Here is a 22,976-nt window from a genome sequence, read left to right as displayed (position 1 = left end):
CAGTTACTTCTAGAGCCAGGATAGGCTCACTGAAAACAAACACTGCTTTGAAGGCAGATTATGTGACTGGTTCCGCTGAGCACTAGTTAAGGGCAAAGTTTCTGCTTTCCCAGCTCATGGATCTCCCAGATATATACTCTAGTTCTTGATTTCAGCATGCTTCTTTCTGGAAATTACTCAGGTCATGCTTCAGCAGGAAAATGTGTGTTGAAAAATGATCAAAATATTGAAATTCCCCAATGACTTCTAATCATAAGTGGAAGAAAGGCAACGTTTGAAGGGAAAAACATGGCAGAAGACACACTGTAGGAAGCCTCCAAGAGGCACAGACTCAGGAAGTAAAACTGGTAGCTGCAGGGGGGCTTTTCAAGAAAATCCTGGGTATTGTATAAGGTTTGGGTGAGGAACACATGGGTATGTTAGTAAATCATCCCAATTAAATGGGGTAGAGACTGCAGATAACTGAGGGATGCTACAGAAAAACAAAACCCAAATTCTACTTTCTTTTCATCTCTTCTGTTTTCTTGACTATCTCCTAGACTAATGGCCAAGATGACATTAACCACTGCTCTGTTATGCTTTAAGTGGCTGATAACAGTGGTGTGGATCTAAGTTACAACGTGCACTGTGCTCAGGGAACATTAATTTGTTCAAACTGGTCCAGACGTAATGGTTGGTTCTCAGCTTCTGCTTACATTTGAAAATATTTGTGACTAGAAGGACAGTGATAGAGCATCCTGTTGTCCTTCTGGAACTCTGGATAAAGTAGGACACACAGAGTCTTGGAGTTGAAAGAATCTGAGTTTGAAGACTGGTTCATACTTGTGTCTGGGCAGATGGGGTCTAGGAACTATTCAGTGAAAGTCCTTGCAGTTGTAAGGTTAGAGATTTATAATTGCATAATTATGGACTAGAAAACATCAGCATGTCATTTTGGGCTGAAGGATGTTTAGGTATTATCAAATTAGAAAAAAATATTCTTCCATATAGTCAAAAACAGCTAACTAGGCTTCAACACTGGGGTTGGAAGCTGAAGTTCCAACTGATTCTATTACGCTGCTCTTCTATGACTCCTTGGATGCTTCCCAGTGAGGACAGGTTGCTGAGCCAAGGCAGGTTCCATAGCACTCAATACTGTCAAAATCTCATCATGTCTTCCAACAAGTTCTATGTCCTATTACTTATCCTTTACCAACTAAATTTCTGCATCTTTTTACTAAGAGATTTTAACATTGATGATTATTATAGAAATTTTCAGCAACTTTATCAGAATATTTGACCTACCAAAGAAAAATGCTGTAAACCATCACTTATCTTTCTTGATGAAAGGTAATCACTGACATATTAGCAACTGCAAGTTTCCAGTGTGACTTGGTATCTCCCCTGTATTGTCATCAACAGCCAAACACACAGAGTCAGCAGATTTTTTTGCATTGTACTCATCAAGGATGTTGAGGCCCTTTACAATCTTATAGTTAGTAAATCAACCAGCTCCCACGAAGGCAAAAGAGGGACTTTGCTGATAAATTGTTCTGAGGACTCAGGCTTGTACACTTTAGTGGACTCATGTAGTCAGTAGCAGAATTTGTGTGTGTGTGTGTGGGAGGCTCAATTTTCAATCTAAAACAGGCTTTTCATCCACACTCAATTCTAGTATGTCTAAGGAAAGATAACCCTTCTTCTTAGGAAAAGCCATAAGCAATCCATGTGGAGAAAGAGTAAAATAGGATATCTATAAAAATACACACCATTCTAGAAGTTTTACAAGATCCAATTAAATAACTATAATAGGAATTGTTCTGCAGATGCCTTTAAATTGTAGTCAAATGAAATGAGTCCTCCAAGCAATATTCAAATTAGATAAATTAAAGAATTATTATTTTAGCAAAGAAAATCTGGAAGGACCCAACTTACTAATTTTATAAATATCCTTAAGGTACAGCACATACTTAAAAGTTACATTGTTAGCTAGGTATTTAAAACTAACAAACTGGACTAAACTGCTTCAAGAAAACTATAAAAAGAAAAAAAGTAAATATTCAGTGGCTCTTTGCATTCCTTAAGCACTTGATTTCAAACCTAGGCCTTGTGTAGGTGCTCCTGACACCAGCCAGCATCAACCTAGTTATCTCAAAATACCTATGAATCAAGAGGCCTTCTTTAAGATGCTTCGCATTAAATGTATTGGTATATTGAAAGCTAAAATGCTTGTTAATCTTTACATTAGAGGCCAGAATGAGCACTTCCAAATAATAATTTATTATGAGAGTGCTAATAAAAAAACTATATTCATTATTTAAACTTTGAACAGACATGACTAGTATGTATTTCTAGAAAACAGTGTGATTTAGAAGGTGGGAAAAAGCAATTTTATAAGTTGAATGTCCTGGAAGCACTTTAAGACCTCAAGATTTGGTGAGTATTTCCTCAAGACTTGTAGGCCTTCCTTACACATTTAAAGAAGACAAGAAAATGTTTACTAGGATACTGTGTTAGTGTGTGTATGTGTCCATGTGTTTAGTGCCTATTAGCTCACTAGGATGCGGGGGAGAGAGAGAAAAAAACTGGGGAAAGAAAAGAAAAAAGGGAAGGGAAGAAAAGGAGTAAGGGAAGGAAATGTATATGGTACACGTATCCTTCACTAGGTTAAATTTGGCAAATGGGTAAACGAAGTTTAAAAGAGAATGTACGTGATTAAAATAATCAAAAGACGGTAATCGTTTCTGCCTTTGCAGAGACCAAAATGCATGAATACAAGGATTTATATTTACCCAAAAGGAACATTTATAAAACCACATGAAGGAAAGGAGTCTGTGAGTGCAAAGGGACCACGGGGAGGGATTAAGGAGGGAACCATCTTAATTCATGGCAGTGATGAAGCAGGCCATTCTGCTATTCATGGGACCTTGGGGACAGTATCCATATTTTCAGAGCAGCTAGCCAGATTTCACAATTTTTAGGAAAAGTAGAAAACAATTTTTCTTGTGCCCTGGAAAATTAATGTGATACAAAGCCCAAAAGAGTTAATATGGCAACAGAATGTATTTCCCAAATAGGAGCAAGGACAGTGACATTCACTGATCTATCACAGAATATGGGTTTTTCGTGAAGATAATTACCAAACTTGAACAACTAGTCTTTATTATGAGATTGAGACCTTTAAGTTTTGATTTAATGATAGTAAAAGTAAAATACTTTGAGTTGTTCCCACAGGGGAGAGCCATGGGTTAAGTTCTGGGGTTTGTCCTTAACTTGCTGAAATGAAAACCAGGCAACCTGTGTGCATCTCCATATTATTTCTAAAATCCCAAGTCCTGGAGCCACTGAGACAGAACACCAAAGCATATTCTCACAGTCCAGGAGAACAAAACACAGACACCTAAGGAATATTATTAAAGCTCTGAGCTTAGAAGGCTACATAAATAAATTCAAAAGATTGCTACAACTAGCAAATAACTTGGCAGCCTGGTCTTTCAAATTAAAAACCGGTTCTTTAAACTGGGGGAAGGAGCACTGGGAAGTTCCGTTTCCAAAGCAGCCACTTATGAGTCAATGGAAAGAAAATGATGATTTTCTTTCAGCTGCATTATGTTTAGTAATGTAATAATAGTTTTAAAACTTGAGGATATAGAATTCTAAGAAAATAAAGCTGAAGTTATTACTCTATAAATTATTAGTACTAACCTTTGAAATTAAATGTGCCCCTTTGTTCCTTTTTCTCTTCAAAGACACAAGAATAACTTCCCATTTGTTTGCTATTGACGATGGTGAACCTAAAGATAATTTAAGTTATTAACACAGGCTTAGTTCTCAAAACACATGTTAATGAAAATGAAAAGACTCAGCCATTAATCAAAAATTTTAAATAGAAACAATTCTATAAATATGAAAATTAGAATATGAGCATAACATTCAAGTGACAGCAAAGGAAAGAATGCCTCGGCAGCAAAAATGTTTAGAATTTCACTAATTTCATCTCACCACACAGGTTAAAATTTTGTATACTCACATGTATTGGGTATACAGGATGCTTCCTGTTGCATTAAGATAATTAGTCTCAAGTATTTCATCATCTTTTCTCCAAGTTACATTTACTGAATTCAAATCTCCAGATGTTGTGAATTGGCAGATGAGTTTTATATTAGAAGGTCTTTCTAAAGTGATATTTTTTTCTACTGGCATATTAGAATGTTCTATTAGCCACAAAAGAAAACAGAAAAAAAAAGATGTTATAAAAGTTACATTTAGGGGAAATCCAATATATAATAAAACAGTTTAAATCATCAACAGTAGTGCTCTATCAAGTTTCTTAATGTAACATTCTTTTGAAGAATTATTCTTCTGTCAATATAGATTTGGTTCCCTTTATTATTTTCTTTCATACACACAACTGAAGAAAAGTTTTGTTACAACAGTAATAGAATCACAAAAGCCTATGGCTATGATCTTCAACTTGCTCTCTAACTGGCAAGGATACAGGGGGAAGTACCGTTTAAAGAAGTGCCATATGCTCTGACAGTGTACAAACAGCATAGTAGTAAAAACAATAATCATTTTTTACTATAAGAATATTTCGTGTATAATGTGGGTTTGTATGACATACTGATTCTATCATTCCCAGTCTTCTTACTCCTTAAGAACTTGTAGGGATGGAGTAAAGACACGAATATAAGACAGAAGAGTTTAAATAAACACCCTGCAGTTCTGACTTTTCACTGAACTTGAAATATCAGTACAAAGTTGTGGGGTGACATATATAAATACATAGGTGTAGATATACAGATATATAGATATCTCCCACTTGCAGAAAATACAGAGAGCCAAGTTTTTTATTGTGAACAGTGGAAATAAAGGAAAAATATCAAGCAAGCACACTACTCTTCCTACATTAATTGTACCACTGGTAACCAAACAATAGAGGAGAATAACTTTCTCTTCATAGAATTCCATTAAACAAATGAAGAAATCACAGAAATATAACACAAATGCAGCTGCCCCTATTGAATCATGAATCCAGGCATTTTGCATCAACTGCTGCATTCATCTCAAAGAGAATTATGCGTCTCCTGAGGAGGAACACCCCACTACGCAGCAAGTAATCTTGTCCAAAAAAGAAAAAAAAAAGTAAAGGGGAAGAGGCCCTGAAACTAAGTCTCTAGATCCAAATGCCAGTTTACAGGAAATATATAGAGGATGGGAAAACATGTTAAATTACACTCCATGAAAGAAATCAACAAATTCCAGGTTTGAGAAAACCCTACAAGATGAATGATCTGGGTTTTTCAACAGATAAATTAGAAAATGGAGAGAGAGAAACCTAAAAGTAAAATAATTTTTAAAAACATGCATTTTTTAAAAAGTAAAATAGACTATAACATTTAGGGATGTATACATAAGTAATAAAACAATTTTATTTATTTTTTATTATTGAAGCACAGTCGATTTATAATGTTGCGTTAATTTCTGGTATACAGCATAGTGATTCAGTTATACATATGTATGTTCCTTTCCATATTCTTTTTCATTATAGACTATTGTAAGGTATTGAATATAGTTCATTGTGCTATACAGTAGGCCCTTGTTTGAAAACAATTTTAAAAAGCAAGGAAGTGACTATATAAAAATCAGAATAGTGATAGTTACTTTTAATGTGAAGGAAAGGGTTGTGTTTGGGAGAGGGCACTGCATTACATAAACACATTTCTCAATCTCATGCTCAATAGAATAGTATCATTAAAAATAGAATGCAGAGGCAAAATGTAGAAAGAAAAAAGCAGAACTTAAAATAGTATAACACCACTTTTAATTACATTTAAAACTTTACACAAATGCTTCCTTAAGCATGACCAGGTGCAAAGTTTGCAAGCAGTGAAGAACAGCTAGTGTGAAGAGCTTTGTGAGCACATGCTTGAAATAAATGCTCAGATAAATCCAAAATTGCTGAATTGAATTTTATGCCTAGAAAGGAGAAACAAAACAAAACCCTAGGTATAGAAACTTAATAAGATTCAATTATACAGGGAAAAAACTGAGTCAGTAAAACTGCATATTAACTGAGCACCTAGTACATGCAGAAATTACACTAGTTACTAGTAATGGGAGAAAATGTTTCAGGAGCTACTGTATTTGGTCCTGAGCATCTGTTTTCTGTAAATTTTCTTCACTTCACCTTCAGCTCTAGGATTGCCTTAAAACTTATTAGTTCTATCTCTCTGTCAGAGAAATTTACTTTGTTAGTCAATTTCTTAAATGAGTTTTCTACACACAATCTGTCCTCACGGGCATTCTCTTTTCAATACAACATATTCTGTTATCTTGCTCAGCACATTACAGAAAGTGCTTTCTTTAGGTTAAAAATGGCCTAATTGTTTTACTTAATGTCCTCTTTTCAGAGGTTATATTTTATTTGATGTCTCCTAAATATCAGATATTGCCAGAGACTACCTACTCCTTGAAATTCCCTTTACTTGGCTATTTCATGATCCTAACATTTCACTAGCCACACCAGTTCTTCTACCTACCTCATAAATGGTTTATTTATTTATTTTTTTTCACCATGGAAGGGCCTTTGTGGCAGCAGGGCTGAACATACAAAAAAATGCTCAGAGTCGCAAGTATAGATACCAGGAGTGAGGAAAAGTAGAAGGCTCAAAAGCCCTTTAGGGCTTTGCTGTCTGGTCTCTTTACTTTGCAATTTGACACTCCCATGTTGGACTCAGCTAGTATTTGTAATATCCTTTATTTGTAAAACTCTTGGCTCCATTCAAGACTTCTTGATCCCTAGGTCCATAGCTCCAGATATCTACTGAGCTTTAAAGTTAGGTATCCTGAAGGTACTTCAAACTCAGTGTATATTTAACGGCAATGCATTAGCCTTCTCTTCCCTTGACACATAACACTAAATCACATCCAGTAGAATTCAGTTGAATCTATTTCTGAAATGTCCATCAAATTTGCCCAGTTGTCTCTAACCCTCCCTACTATAGGGCTTTGAAGGGGTTCAGAATACGTTGCCCCCAAAATATGGCATGTTGGTACACTGAATATTTTAAGCTGAAGGAGTTTGTGAAAACAGAGAAGCAGGAAGGTCACTCTGACCTTCCCCCACCCTTCTTCCCTGAAACAGGTCAGAAAGGTCCTAGTAGATGGACCATCACTCAAGTCTCCAAAACACTCTTTCACATCTGGCAAAACTCTGCTTTAGGGATAAAGTCTTTGTAGAGTCTTATGAGTCTTCCTCATATCTGAGCTGAGTTCATTCCCACTGGTCACAGGTCAGCCCAGAGGAGATTCCAGAAGCTCTGGCGAGTCAGAACATCCCACCCAGAAAAGGCTATTTGACTCTTGCATTATTTCTTTGGCATCTTGTGGGGCTGATGACAGACTGTCCTGGGGAAGTACTGGTAGGGAAATGAAGCAGAATTCTCATTCCTAGCAGGAAGCATTACAGAGATATTTTCATTCCAGGGGTGATTCCAGGGCACCGTGCTCTACTTGGTGATGTGATTCACTGGAGCCCCATAACATAGCAGGAGGTTAGAATATGAATTTTTCCCCCACTTCACAAGAGAACAGCCTGATGTCTGGGGTTCCTTGCCTGAGGTTACTCACAGGACAAAACAAACTGTATCGGACACCTCAGTTTCCCCATTTGTAAAATGGGACAATACATATTTCATGAGATAGAAAGGATTAAATGGATTATCATAAGAAAGCTATTAGTAATAAAATATAGTAATTGCTGAGTAATTACCCACTCCCTTCCTCTCACCATTTATCTCATTGGAGAATATAACAAAAGTTACCAAGTATGTTGCTAAAAGTTGTATATCAATTTTATCATTTAATCACAGCAGTTCTATGGATTAAGTACCATTATTATCATCACTATGTCAGGTGAGGAAGCTGAGGCAAAGAGAGGTTGACTATCTAGTCCAAAATCATGCATCAAGATAATAATAGCAGAAATCTCAAGCTTAGGTGTGGTTGAGTCCAGATTCTTGTAATCAGCAGTATATCCCAACTCTCATGGATATGAAATGTTCCTCACAATGGAATTAACTTTTCATCACTTTCAAACTATTGACCCAAGAGTTTAAATGAACTGAAACATTAATATAAGATGAAACAAATTTATAATGTAGCAATATAGCAATGTGATGATATATGAATGGTGTGATCAACATTTTTTTAATTAAAAATTTTTTCTCTTCCAATTTTATTGAGATGTAATTGACATACAACACTGTCTAAGTTTTAAGTGTATAGCATAATGATATTACTTACATATATCATGAAATGATTACCACAATAAGGTTAGGGACATCCATCACCTCATATAGATACAAAATAAACGAAAAAGAAAAAAGTATTTTTTCCTTGATCAACATATGTTAAACATTCACACTTCCAACTAAATGCTTCTATTAAAACTGCAACGTAGCCTTTCTTCATGCCAGGCCATCCTCCAAGTCCTAATTGTTATCTCACTGTTTTTATAGTACTTTGTAGGTGCTTCTGCAGCCTAATTTCCTCCCCGTCAGGAAATCACAAACATCAAAAATATGCAAAAGGTTTTACCTCTAACATTAGAATATTTTGTGGTTATCCAACAAAGTAATATGTCCACTGAACTCATTGGATAATGTTTCAACTTCCCCAAAACTTCACAAATGCAATGCATCTCTGCTGTTTTAGAATGTTACAAAAACATCCATGTCATCTACATTTCCAAGACCATACTCATTTGCTCAGTTTGTGAACTATATTTTTAAAAGTGTTCTTTAAATCATACAGTAATTTACATCTGCCTAAATATTTTCTTATTCTCGTAATTAAAACTTTTTGAAGTATATGGAACTTTCTCAACATAAAAAAAAACTGATTAAAAACTGGGGAGAACCCACAAACTTTTGGTCAACTCATCTTCGACAAAGGAGGCAAGAATATACAATGGAATAAAGACAGTCTCTTCAGCAAATTGTGTTGGGAAAACTGGACAGCAGCATGTAAAATAATGAAGCTAGAACACTCCCTTACACCATATACAAAAATAAACCCAAAATGGATTAAAGACTTAAACATAAGACAAGATACAATAAACCTCCTAGAGGAAAACATAGGCAAAACATTATCTGACATACATTTCAAAAATTTTCTCCTAGAAGAAATAAAAGCAAGAATAAACAAATGCGACCTAATGAAACTTACAAGCTTCGGCACAGCAAAGGAAACCAGAGTAAAACAAGAAGAAAACCTATGGAATGGGAGAAAATTTTTGCAAGTGAAACTGACAAAGGCTTGATCTCCAGAATATATAAGCAGCTCATACGTCTCAATAAGAAAAAAATAAACAACCCAATCCAAAAATGGGCAGAAGACCTAAACAAGCAATTCTCCAAGGAAGACATACAAATGATCAAAAAGCACATGAAAAAATGCTCAATATCACTAATTATCAGAGAAATGCAAATCAAAACTACAATGAGATATCACCTCACGCCAGTCAGAATGGCCGTCATTCAAAAATCCAAAAATGACAAATGCTGGAGAGGCTGTGGAGAAAGGGGAACCCTCCTACACTGCTGGTGGGAATGCAGTTTGGTGCAGCCACTGTGGAAAACAGTGTGGAGATTCCTCAAAAGACTAGGAATAGACTTACCATATGACCCAGGAATCCCACTCCTGGACTTGTATCCAGAAGGAAATCTACTTCAGGATGACACCTGCACCCCAATGTTCATAGCAGCACTATTTACAATAGTCAAAACATGGAAACAGCCTAAATGTCCATCAACAGGTGACTGGATAAAGAAGAGGTGGTATATTTATACAATGGAATACTACTCAGCCATAAAAACTGACAACATAACGCCATTTGCAGCAACATGGATGCTCCTAGAGAATGTCATTCTAAGTGAAGTAAGCCAGAAAGAGAAAAAAAAATACCATATGAGATCGCTCATATGTGGAATCTAAAAAACAAAAACAAAAACAAACAAACAAAAACAAAGCGTAAATACAGGACAGAAATAGACTCACAGACAGAGAATACAGACTTGTGGTTACCAGGGGGGTGGAGGGTGGGAAGGGATAGACTGGGATTTCAAAATTGTAGAATAGATAAACAAGATTACACTGTATAGCACAGGGAAATATACACAAAATGTTATAATAACTCATAGAGAAAAAAATGTGACAATGAGTGTGTATATGTCCATGAATGACTGAAAAATTGTGCTGAACACTGGAATTTGACACAACATTGTAAAATGATTATAAATCAATAAAAAATTAAAAAAAAAAAGAGTACACAAAGATCCACTAAAAAAGAAAAAAACTGGGGAGAAGACCTCAATAGACATTTTTCCAAAGAATACATACAGATGGCCAATAGGCAAATGAAAAGATGCTCAACATCACTAAACATCAGGGAAATGCAAATCAAAATCACAATGAGATATCTCCTCACACCTGTCAGAATAGCTGTCACCAAAAAGACAACAAATAGCAAGTACTGGCCAGGATGTGGAGAAAAGGGAACCCTTGTGTGCTTAGGAGGGAATGTGAATTGGTACAGCCATTATAGAAAACACTATGGAGGTTCCTCAAAAATTTAAAAATAGAATTACCATACAATCCAGCACTTCCACTCCTGGGTATTTATCCAAAAAAGACAAAAACAATAATTCAAAAAGATATATGCACCCCTATGTTCACTGCAGCATTATTTACAATGGCCAAAATATGGAAGCAACCTAAGTGCCCATTAATAGATGAATGGATAAAGAAGATGTGGTATATATATACAATGAATTATTACTCAGCCATAAAAAAGAATGAAATCTTGCCATTTGTGACATGAATGGATCTAGAGGGCATTATGCAAGCTGATAAAAGTCAAAGAAAGACAAATACTATGTGATTTTCAGTTATACGTGGAATCTAAAAAATAAAACAAATGAACAAATATAACCAAACAGAAACAGAGTCACAGAGAACAAACAAGTAGTTGCCAGAGGAGAGGTGAGTGGAGGGATAAGAGAAATAGGTGAGGGAGTTAAGAGATACAAATTTCTAGCTACAAAATAAAAAGTCACAGGTATGAAATGTACAGTGTGAGGAACACAGTCAATAATACTGTGATATCTCTGTGTGGTGACAGATGGTAACCAGATTGTGGTAGTGACCACTATGAAATGTACAGAAACACCTAATCACTATGTTGTGCACCAGAAACTAGCATATTGTTGTAGAGTCACTATACTTGAATAACAAACAAACTAGCAAACTCATAGGGAAAAATATCTGATCTGTGGTTACCAGAGGCGGGGGAATGAGATAAAGGTAGCCAAAAGATACAAACTTATAAGATAAATAAGTACTAGGGATGTAACATACAACATGATAAATAGAATTAACACTGCTATATGTTATATATGAAAGTTCTTAAGAGTAAATCCTGAGTTCTCATCACAAGGAAAATTTTTTTTCTTTTTCTTGCATTTTATATCTGTATGATAGATACTCACTAAACTAATCATTTCATGATGTGTATCAGTCAAATCATTCTGCTGTACATCTTAAACTTATACAGTGATGTATGTCAGTTACATCTCAATAAAACTGGAAAGGAAAAAAGTATATGGACCTTCAAGATTCCTTGTAATCTTCATAGATATGGCAACAGTTAGACTCTAATGGGTCCATTTAGGAATCATATCATTTGAAATAGAAGTCTACTTTGTTCTTATATAAAAAAGAAAAAAATGGAAAAAGTCAATTAAAGTTCTGTGCGTAAGATAAGTGTTTCCAAACACTCTTTAAAGGCAGAAACTCTTATTAAAAAGAGTTAAGTACACTACCACATATAAAACTGGTAAGATGGGGCAATTCTGACTGAAGCAGAGATGGAGCTCTCCAGCAGTTTGCAGTAGAAGTCAAAGAGGTCCTATGCTACATCCTAGAATATAGATAGAAAATCCAGAATTCTTACAGAAACAGTCAGAAAGCCACTCTAACATGAGTCCAACACCCATATTTAAAAGTGGAGCAATCAATTCTGTTTTACATGATATTGTTCCACTAATGTCATACTTCTTACCATATGGAGCTGAATTGACTTTATAAAATAACTCCTCTAACAACAAAATATCTTAAACTGCATATTCAAAATTTGTGAAGTAACATAAGAGCATTGCTTGAGTCTTATGATTTTCATCCCTCTCCCAAAGTAAATCTCATATTGAAATAAATAATTATAATCATCATTTTAAAAATTTAATCTCTGATTTATATGCCATCTGATCAGTGCAATACTGATGTGATACAGTCTAAAATACATGTGATTTCTAAATTCCATAAGCTTGAAATGTGAAATCACCAATGGGCACAGAGAAACCTGAAAAGACATAGTGTATGTATGTAGAGAGAGAGAGAGAGAGAGAGGGAGAAAGAGAGAGAGAGAGGAAGGACATAAAATTTCCAAGGCCTCCCTGTAGAAGTCCTCAAGAACTGTGTGGCTGGTGTTATATGAGCACAGCCTCTTATGAAACTTTTGGGAATTTTATACAGTTATCCTCAAAAGGAAGGAAAATAATAGAAAATGTGGACAATTTCTACACAAATGAAGCACAGTTTACCAAACATAATTCATCAAATATTTAAATATTCTGGAAAATGTGCTTAAATTATCTAAGAAAAGATGCTGGCCAAGTTTTATTAAACAAGGTTCCTGCTGATCACTGTTTTCCTCCACTTCAATTAGTGTAAGTTATGATTACTTCTATACTTTCTAAACTAATTTAAGTTCATTTCAAAGAAAAATGAAAAAAGGTACATGGTTCCATCTGAATTTCAGAAAGGCATGTTTTCCTTTTTTTAACAATATAATATCTAACTTGAGGATACAGCATTGAGTAATAATCTAACAACTAAATACATTTTTCCTCATCATAAGGAGTAGAACAAATAGTATTGCAAATACTGTTTACACCAATTATAGCAAAACTACAAGCAAATAGTTAAACTGTTTTAGTAATCAAATAGGTTACTATTACTTCCAATATGTAACACAAAGTTAACCCAACACTGTAGCAATGGACTATTATATTTTTGGATAACCAAAATTAAAATAAAGATATGCTAGTTAGCTTGGCTGTAGTAACATTTCACTATATATATGTGTGTGTTTGTGTAATCATCATGTTGTACATCTGAAGTATATGCAATTTTTATCTTAAAAAATATGTATATGGAAAAATTTAAGTGTAATTTAACTGTTAAAGGTACCCTAAGTCAAATGAGATCTAAATCACATGTGAAAATACAGTATCATAAAGATGCTAATTCTCCACCAAATTAATCTACAGATTTGGTGAAAAATCAGTCAAAATCCAGAAAGTATTTTTATGGAAACTGATTCCAAAAAAAGTCCACATGAAAAAAGTAAAACTCCAGGAAATAGGAAAAGCTTAAAAAAAAAAAGAGCAAAGATATAAAGATAAAGTATTTCAAAAACTAGTATTATTTTGTTAATGAAGCTGGAAAACACCAAGAAATTAATGGAATAAAATAAGCAGAATATTTCAGGCTGTATGTCAGAAATTATTAGTGGGTCAGGAAATCAATTTAGTAGTTACCCCAGGTTTGTTTTTTAATGGATTGTAAGAGAGGAGAAATTATCAAAGTGTAACTCATCTCTTAGGTGTGGGTGTTGCTTGACTTGGTTGTGTGCATGCATGGTGGTGCATCAGTTTACAAGGCAGATTTATTCCTTACTTTGCACAGCTCTATGAAAAGTTTCAAAACCATTGAAACAGCAGAAAAACAGAATAGCATATGGGAATTGCAATATGATTAGGGTGGTATTTCAAAGCAGTAGGAAAAAGAACTATTCAGTAAAGGATGTTGAGACATTGACTATCTAAAATAATAATAATACAGGTAGTACTCTGTCACACACAATACATGAAACCATATTTTAAATGGGTTAAAAACTGAAGGCTGAAAAACTCCTACTAAAAGACTCCTATCAAACTAATAGGGAAAATGTATAAATGAAAAGCTGCTACATAATAAAAATATTATGTAACAATTTAAAGACAAGAAAGAATACCTGCAACTTTTATAAAAAGTACAGATTAATATTCAAAGTTTATAGCTGTCTCATTTACATCAATTGAAAACTGTATAAACACAGAAGGAAATGGATAAAGGATATTAACAGATAAACACACACACACACACACATATATAAGTATGCCCAACTCCAAAATGCAAATTAAAACAGCAGTGATACAGCTTTTCACACTTCTGATGGCAAAGACAAAATTTTAATAATATCAAGGTTGGTCAGGATCTAGGGAAAATTATACTTAACTGTGCAGGTGGGGGAAGGGGTAAATAGTCAAAATACTTTGGAGGGCAATTTTCAGGTATATATTAAAATTAAAATGTGCATGGTTTCTACTTTACGGTATTTATCCTAGAGGAACACAAACAATCATGCCCAGAAAGAGATATGTAGAAGTGTTCATTCCTGCATGGTTTACAATAGAAAACATTTAAGTGAACTATGGTCCATTAAGAGAAAACAGTTCAGGTAAGCTGGGCTATCTATACTGTTTCCAAAGGAAAAGAAAAAACCTCAATCTACAGATGGTATGGCTAGAATGCCAAGAACTAATGTTGAACGATAACAAAACGCAATTTTCAGAATGATACATATGAGTTTATACTATTAGTACTAAAGAATTCAAAGCACTACTACATAGTTTACAGTGCTATATATTTTCTGTGGTTTCATACATACACATACATTGGCCAGAGGTCACCACCGCAGAAGAGGGAGAGCTGAGGCAGAAGCAGTGGGTAGTCAAGTCTAACAAGTTTCATTTTTATCCCCAGAATTTCTATTTGACTATTTTCCAAACATGATTTGTCTCTCTCTCTTTTTTTTTTTTAAGTTTTGTTGAGATATACTTGACATACAGAATTGTGAGTTCAAGGTATATAACATAGTGACTAGACTTACATATATTGGAAAATGGTTATCCATCACCTTATACAGATCCCCAAAAAAGGTATTTATCTTTTCTAGCACCATGTTCTTTTCTCAAGTTTCTCATGTTCCAGGTATTTCTCCCTTTATATTGCTCCCTAGTATTCTATAGTCTGAAGTTCTAACTGCCTAATCCTACTGCTCCTTAGCTGACTCTCAGTTCCGGCGCTGTTTCAGTGCTTTTCACATTTCTGTCTTGCTAGCAGGTCCATATAGGGAACACACAGCCAGGGAGGATAATGCATCTTTCCATAGATATCACCTGCCAGGGTCATTTTTGTGTTATTTCTCAGCTTGGAAGCTCCTGTGTAAAGCAGGTAATGTAAATTTGCTATCCCAGCCTCACTGAGAGCAGGCTTTGTCTCTGAATACCCAGGGGAGTCTTGGTCTTGGTGCAAAACAGGCTAAAAGCAAAAAGACAGCTGATCATTGCCTTGTACTGATCGGCTGATTTCTTCCCCCATATCAATCCTTTGTGTTATAGACTTATGAGGCTTTTCAGTTCCAGCCTTCTGGAAGGACCAGTTTTCTGGGGCTTTTCAGTTCCAACTCCCCTCCTTGCTTAAGTTCAAACTCTTCTTAGGTCTGTGTCTCTTAGAATTCAAGTGCCTTGGTGACAAACACAAGGAAACCTAACATGACGTCAATTCACAGGTTTGATGCCTGGTCACCAGTCTGGGTCAGTGGAAACTGACTTTACTTTTTTGTGTGTACTGATGGAAGAAATTTTCTGACTTATACACAATTTAACTTAAACTTTATACTAACTACAACAGCCTGTCTTAAGACTTGTCAAACATGCATTGTAAATCTGCTTTTGAAGAAAAGAAAGCATTTAAAAATCAAAATGGAGTAACTGTGGTTCAGACATTCAAAATGGACCTGGATGGCTATTATGCATGGGATTTCAGACATGTTCCTGCAGCACTGCGAACTTGAATTTTCTGAACTGTATCAGATTCAAGGACACCACCAGCCATTCTCCAAACAGTATCTGGTAGCAGCTGCCAGCTGCAACCTTGTAGTTTTAAGGTCTCCCCTTGTAACTATGCAACCATTTCGGACCTCAACCAACCCTTGTTAACAAGCACCTTACTTCTTGCCAGCTCTAATTTTAATTCTGGACAAACAACGTATGTTAATTTTGCGGTTTTTGCCTTTATAAACCTTCCCCATTTTGTAGACCAACAGAACACCATTCAAGTGCTTCTTGAATCTGTGTCTCCTGGGCTATAATCCTCTGTTTGGTTCAAATAAAACTCTTTTCCATTCCTACTATAGATTGGTTTATTGATTATATCTGTCGATAGTACTTAGCTATATATTTAAAAGAATGCTTGCTATATTTTAGATTTTCTAGGTGTGGCAGGAGAATTTTCAGATTCTCTAATTTATTGTATTGCTGGAAATAAAATGACATTTTAATATTTCTTGAAATGAACTCATTTTTACTTATGTAATTTTAAATTAACCAAAAAATGCTGAATATATATCAGAGAAACAGGAACAGTACACCTCTTTATTTGTGCTTTGTTGAAGAGATAGATTTTGACTTAATTTTCAAAGACTGGGAGGATTTGAACACCAACAAGAGGGAAGGGGAAAGACGGGACTGTAACCGATCAGGACCACTGTCCCACTTATTCTTGGAGGTCCCATTTACTCAGCACCATCATCTAACTTTTTGGTGAGTTTTTTTATTAAATGTTAACAACCATGCGATTATTAAATCATCTTCTTCCCTTGTTGAGGGGACAGGAAACAGTTATACAGCTCTTCTTTTTTATGTGTAGAGCAATGGTTTTCAACTGAGGATATTTTCATTTGCCCAGGGACATGTGGCAATATCTATAAAGATCATTGGTTGTCACAATGTGGTGGGTGCTACTCAGATCTAGTGGGTAGAGGCCAGGGATGCCACTAAATATCCTACAGTCCCCAAAACACATGGGGGACTTCCCACCCCAGCAACAAAAAATCACCCAACCCAAAATGTCAGGTTTTCTGCTAATGAGAATCCCTAGTGTAAAACAAAGTTGCTTACAGCTACTATCACTCGTGTTACTATGGTGGATCCCTCTTCCACCTTCTCTTTCACTCTCTGTGAATGCTGGGATTCACATTTTTTCCCCTCTCTACCTCAACCATCTACATAAGATTTAATGACTGGCAGTCTGCTCCTGAGAAACAGCATAAACATTTGCATCTCACTGGAGTCATTTTAGGATCTCCTCTGCAACAAAATATCTGAGCAGCCAGTGTAAGGGTCTCTCACTTCTTTTCTTTTTCTCAATCTCGCTGACCAAGCACTTGAACCTGGAATCCAAGTGGTCCTAACCCAGACTTCTTGCCTAGCTGGTCTAAGCAGCATGGCTGCCTTTCCTGACCTTGACTAATCTTCCTAAATTTTACTCCGTGCGTCAATGTACATATCTGTAGCTCCAGTACTTGCTGTGTCTACCTCCCTGTCTCACCAGGTCCTTGCCAAGCCAGCTGCTTACATCTCAATACGGTAAATAAAATGTACCACTGGGGAGAGCCTATGCCAACATTACCAGGATAGTCAAGAAAACTGCTAGCTGGTATTTTGATTTTAACCTCTTTGGTTAAACTGTAACACACTGATGGAGACACCAAACACTATTACATACACAGAGAAGAAAAAAAAAACAATAAAGAAACACTCCCATTGCAATAATGCAGTGAATTCCATATGTTGACATTGTGAAACCTAGTACAGTGATGTAAAAATAGTCCATTATTAAAAGATCAATTCTTGAAACCCAGTGATATTAGACTAGAAAAAAAAACACTTTATTCTTAGTCAAGTTGATTATTGTTTTACAAATATATCCATTATCTCAGTAAATGTCATTTCCAAGACAAATCTATTTGGCAAAGGGCAATTAAAATAGCTTTGTTTTCATTGTTTCCGAAACTTTAGTTTACAAACTAATCCAAGTTTCCTTGAAATAGGTATAATTGTGTTAATAATGCTGTTGAAAGAAATGAGTAATTGGGCATTAAGAAAGGCTGCATAGCATAATGGTTAATAGCATGCCCCTGGTGCCAGTCTGTCTGGTTCAAAATCGATCTCCCAACTTACCACCTGTAACCCTGGTCAGTTCACTTGATCTCTTTGTGCCTCTTTTTCCTCATCTGCAAATTGCAAATAATAATGGTACCCATTGCTTAGGGTTCTTACGAGGTTTAAATGAAGTTATATTTAGAAACACATACATGATACATGCTCAATACCATGTTTCTGTTAAGTAAATGATTAGCAATATTTTAAAAACCATAAAACAAGTAAACAACTGGCCTTCATGGATCAAAGGTCATGTTTTTCACTCTCTGAGGCACAGGACTTCTGTTTCCCAGTCTCAAGCATCTTTGGGTAAGTAAGTGTGCTGAGAACTGGCAAATGTTGTCATTCTAGCCCAAAATCAGCAACTAATATACTACATTTGGATCCCTCTACCAGAAACATTTTATCCTAACAGAGAGAACACCTTCTAAAATGGCCAGAAGGAAAGAGAAAATAATGAATAACAACATAGAAATTAAGCACAATTCAAATAAGCAATGATATGGCAAAATATGAAAACATTCATGAAGTAGATTAAAAATCCTAGTGACAGCAGTAAGAAGAAAGCCTATGGCTCCTAATAAGCATAAGCACATCTTCAGATTTACATTCTATATTTCAATAAAGGCAGTTCTTAAAACTAAACTTTTTGATGGGGAGGCAACCAGAACAACCACCTACATGGAAAGGCCACCACCAGGGTCACAGCTCAGAGATCCAGTGTTTCAAAATGAATGTCAAATCTTTTCTTGTATCAAATAAAAACAAATCCAGACTTAAATAAGGAGAGAGACTTTATCCTAAAAGTCTACTGCAATAGGGAACGTGCTCCAAGCTTTGGATCTACAAGCATCTCAAAGTCAAATAGAAAGAAGGCTTCTCTTTATAGGAAGGAGTAAGCAGACTAGCAGGAACTTTTGAGAAGAAATGGAGCAACCCAGTGGGTGGCAGCAGACAGCACAACTGGGCTGTGTCCATGCATTTACCACTTGCTCAGAGTAGGAGCAAGCCCAAGTTCAGGGGCCTGGGAGGAAGAGGAAAACCTGACTAAAGTTTGATCAGGCCAAGGCAGAAAATAAGTAATGGCTAGTTGTGAACACCTGTTCTCTTCTTAACAGTAGCAATACTGATTTTAATAGCAGTATCGGAATAAAATAGCGGTTAGTAGTAAAACCCTCCAAACAGGTTAAATAAGTAAACAACCAACCTGACATCAACTAAAAAGTGCATTTTTTGCTGTCTCTTTGGGCACCTGACTCCTTTTTCCCCGAGACTCCAGCTACTCTGGACAAGCAAGGGGTGTGCTACTGCCAGTGTTACTGGGTTAGTCAAAAGATTTGCAAACTTATGTTTTCACATGAATCGCCCTTAAAGAAATATTTCATCCTAACAAAGGAAATCAACAACTAGAACATGCAAAAAGTAGAACAAGTAACACCACAGGAGTGTTGTAATGACTTTTTACAACTATGAAAATGCTCCAAATACTGTAGTGGGAACATCTGAGAACAAACAAAGATTGCACAAAGTCATAAAAATGTTTTACCAGCAACTCATTGCAAACATTCCATTGGTATCAGATTAGTGGGAGGAGTGCACCTTTTATTCATATTAAACAGAAATAGAGAAACAGTTCTTAAGACTAGAGGACAGTTAAAGATGACATATAATTGGATAAAACTTATTTTAGACTTAATAAACAGGTTTAAAATTCTAAGTATATCTGTAATATTGTTATTAAAACAGATAACTACTCTTACTCATTAAAGAATTCTAAGATTACTTCTGAAACACTCGAATACAAAGCTGTAAAAAGAAAGCAGAACTGAGTTTTATTTCAGGACTCTTTCCTTGTTTTTCCATAGCAACATCGCTGGCTCATTGATAACATTTAATTTATCTGCCTGAAGGTCTTCCAGTAGATACGTGAATTCTCTTCTCAATGCATAGTGATCTGAATGGATGTGCCAGCAAGATGTGTTGAAAGAGTACCTGCAAATCATAACGAAGCCTCCCCTCTTCCCACGAGTCCTTCTTCTAGAGAACCTTTCTTAAGCCTCCTACATCTTAACTAGCTGCTCCCTCCCTGCACACAGAGCACACCACCCTCATCACATTAGATTCCCATCACACTATATTATAACTGTATACGGTGCTGGTGTGTTTCTCCCACTAGACCATGAGCAGGGATTACCACTTCATAACGTAATATACAGTGGCTTAATTAAAAATCAAAAGATTATCTGGGCATTGTATTATTTGAAACACAATACATTTACCAGTCAGTGATATGTTATGACTCTCCAAAGAAAGGTTAGAATATTTTGCCATTGTTTCTTCACGGACAGGTGGAGTTGTAAAAGGTGAAGCTGTAAGAAAAAGAGCACATGATTATATTATTATTAAGATTAAATGACTGTCTGAAAGCTAGTTTACAACAGCTAAAATGGTACATTGTATACTATTGATGAAAAATAATATTTTCAGAAAGCTGTGATTAACTAGGTCTTATATGCTCCACTGACATTCAGAAATACATTGGGCTATTAAATTACCCACAAGCCAAAAACTTACAAGTGAGTCACAAAAACTAAAAAAAAAAATCCAAGATAATACAAAGGGAAATTACCAAATCACAAAAGGAAGAAGAAAGGAACAAAGAGGATATACCAAATCAACTGCAAAAATAAGTTCAAAATGGCAATAAACTCAAATCTATCATTAATTACTGTAAATGTTAATGGACTGGATGCTCCAATCAAAAGACATAGAGTGGCAGACTGGATAATAAAGCAAGAACCTTCAATATGTTGCATACAAGAGACCCACTTTAGGGAGAAGGACACATACAGATTGAGAGTGAAAGGATGGAAAAGGATATTCCATGCAAATGGAAAAGCCAAAAAAGCAGGTGTAGCAGTACTGATTTCAGACAAAATAGACTTTAAAACAAAGGCCATAAAGAAAGATAAAGAAGGACATTTTATAATGATTAAAGGAGTAATACAAGATGAGGATATTACACTCCTTAATATATATGCACCCAATATAGGAGCACCTAAGTACATAAAACAATTACTAACAGAGACAAAAGGGATATTGATTGGAATTCATTTGTTGTTGGAGATTTTAACACTGCATTGACATCACTAAATAGATCTTCCAGACAGAAAATAAATAAGGCAACATAGAAATTAAATGATACTATAGAAAAATTAGATTTGGTGGATATTTTCAGAGCATTACACCCCCCAAAACTAGGATATACATTTTTTTCAAGTGCACATGGAACATTTTCCAGGATCGATCATGTACTTGGGCACAAAAGAAGCCTCAACAATTTTAAGAAGATAGAAATTACCTCAAGCATCTTTACTGACCACACTCCCATGAAACTAGAAATCAACTACAGAGAAATAAAGGAGGAAAAAAAATGAAAGCATGGAGATTAAACAACATGCTATTAAAAAACCAATGGGTCAATGATGAAATCAAAATTGAAATTAAAAAATACCCTGAGACAAATGAAAATGGAAACACAGCCACACAAAATTTATGGGACGCAGCAAAGGCAGTGCTAAGAGGGAAGTTTATAGCAATACAGGCCTTCCTCAAAAAAAAAAAAGAGTACAATCTCAAATAAACAATCCAACCTACCAGCTAAAAGAAATAGAAAAAGAAGAGCAAAACCCCCCCAAAAGTCAGCAGAAAGAAGGAAATAATAAAGATCTGGGAGGAAATAAGTAAAATAGAGATTAAAAAAATATAGAAAAAATCAATCAAACCAAAAGCTGGTTTTCTGAAAAAGTAAGTAAAATCGACAAACCTCTGTCCAAACTCACAGAGAAGAAAAAAGAGAGAGCACAAATAAGCAAAATAAGAAAGGAAAATGGAGAAATTACAACAAATAATATAGAAATACAGAATATCATACAAGAATATTATGAAAAACTGTATGGAACCAAAATGGATAACCTAGAGGAGATGGACAAGTTTCTGGAAACATACAGCCCACCAAGGCTGAATCAAGAAGAAACTGACCACTTGGAAAAACCGATCACTAGAAATGAAATCGAATTAGCAATAAACAACATCCCTATAAATAAAAGTCCAGGACCAGATAGCTTCACTGGGAAGTTCTACCAAACATACAAAGAAGAAATCATACCAGTCCTTCTAAAACTCTTCCAGAAGATTGAAAAGGAGGGAATACTCCCAAACTTATTCTGTGAAGCCACCATCACCCTGATACCAAAACCAGGCAAAGACACTACCAAAAAAGAGAATTACAGACCAGTATCACTGATGAACATACATGCAAAAATCCTTACCAAAATATTAGCAAATAGAATCGAACAGCACATAAAAAAGATTATACATCATGATCAAGTGGGGTTCACCCCAGGGACACAAGGGTGATTCAACATATGCAAAGCAATCAATGTAATACATCATCAACAAGAGAAAGGACAAAAAACCACATGATCATCTCAATAGATGCAGAAAAAGCATTTGATAAAATTCAACACGCATTTATGATAAAAACTCTCACCAAAGTCAGTAAAGAGGGAACATATCTCAACATAATAAAAGCTATATATGACAAACCTACAACCAGCATAGTACTCAACGGTGAAAAACTCAAAAGCTTCCCACTAAAATCTGGGACAAGACAAGGATGCCCACTATCACCACTCCTATTCAACATAGTCTTGGAAGTCCTAGCCACAGCAATCAGGCAAGAGAGAGAAATAAAAGGGATCCAATTTGGAAAAGAGGTAAAAGTGTCACTATATGCCAATGACATGTTACTATATATAGAAAACC

At 35.5% G+C, this 22,976-nt stretch overlaps 1 protein-coding gene across 1 annotated transcript in view; it reads right to left on the bottom strand.

Annotated features, from left to right (window-relative positions):
* The window catches only part of EMB (embigin), a 47,999-nt gene that overhangs the window by 12,015 nt on the left and 13,008 nt on the right, over nucleotides 1-22,976 (bottom strand). Inside the window, exons 3-5 of the mRNA XM_015242126.3 lie at nucleotides 20,429-20,518; nucleotides 4,010-4,193; nucleotides 3,685-3,773 (exon numbers count right to left, since the gene is read on the bottom strand). Of these exons, the coding sequence (XP_015097612.1) occupies nucleotides 3,685-3,773; nucleotides 4,010-4,193; nucleotides 20,429-20,518 (363 nt within the window). The remainder of the gene's footprint in view (nucleotides 1-3,684; nucleotides 3,774-4,009; nucleotides 4,194-20,428; nucleotides 20,519-22,976) is intronic.

Source organism: Vicugna pacos, chromosome 3 (genome assembly GCF_048564905.1).
Source record: "Vicugna pacos chromosome 3, VicPac4, whole genome shotgun sequence".
Taxonomy (NCBI): Eukaryota; Metazoa; Chordata; class Mammalia; order Artiodactyla; family Camelidae; genus Vicugna; species Vicugna pacos.
This window is presented reverse-complemented; position numbering and strand designations above follow the sequence as displayed.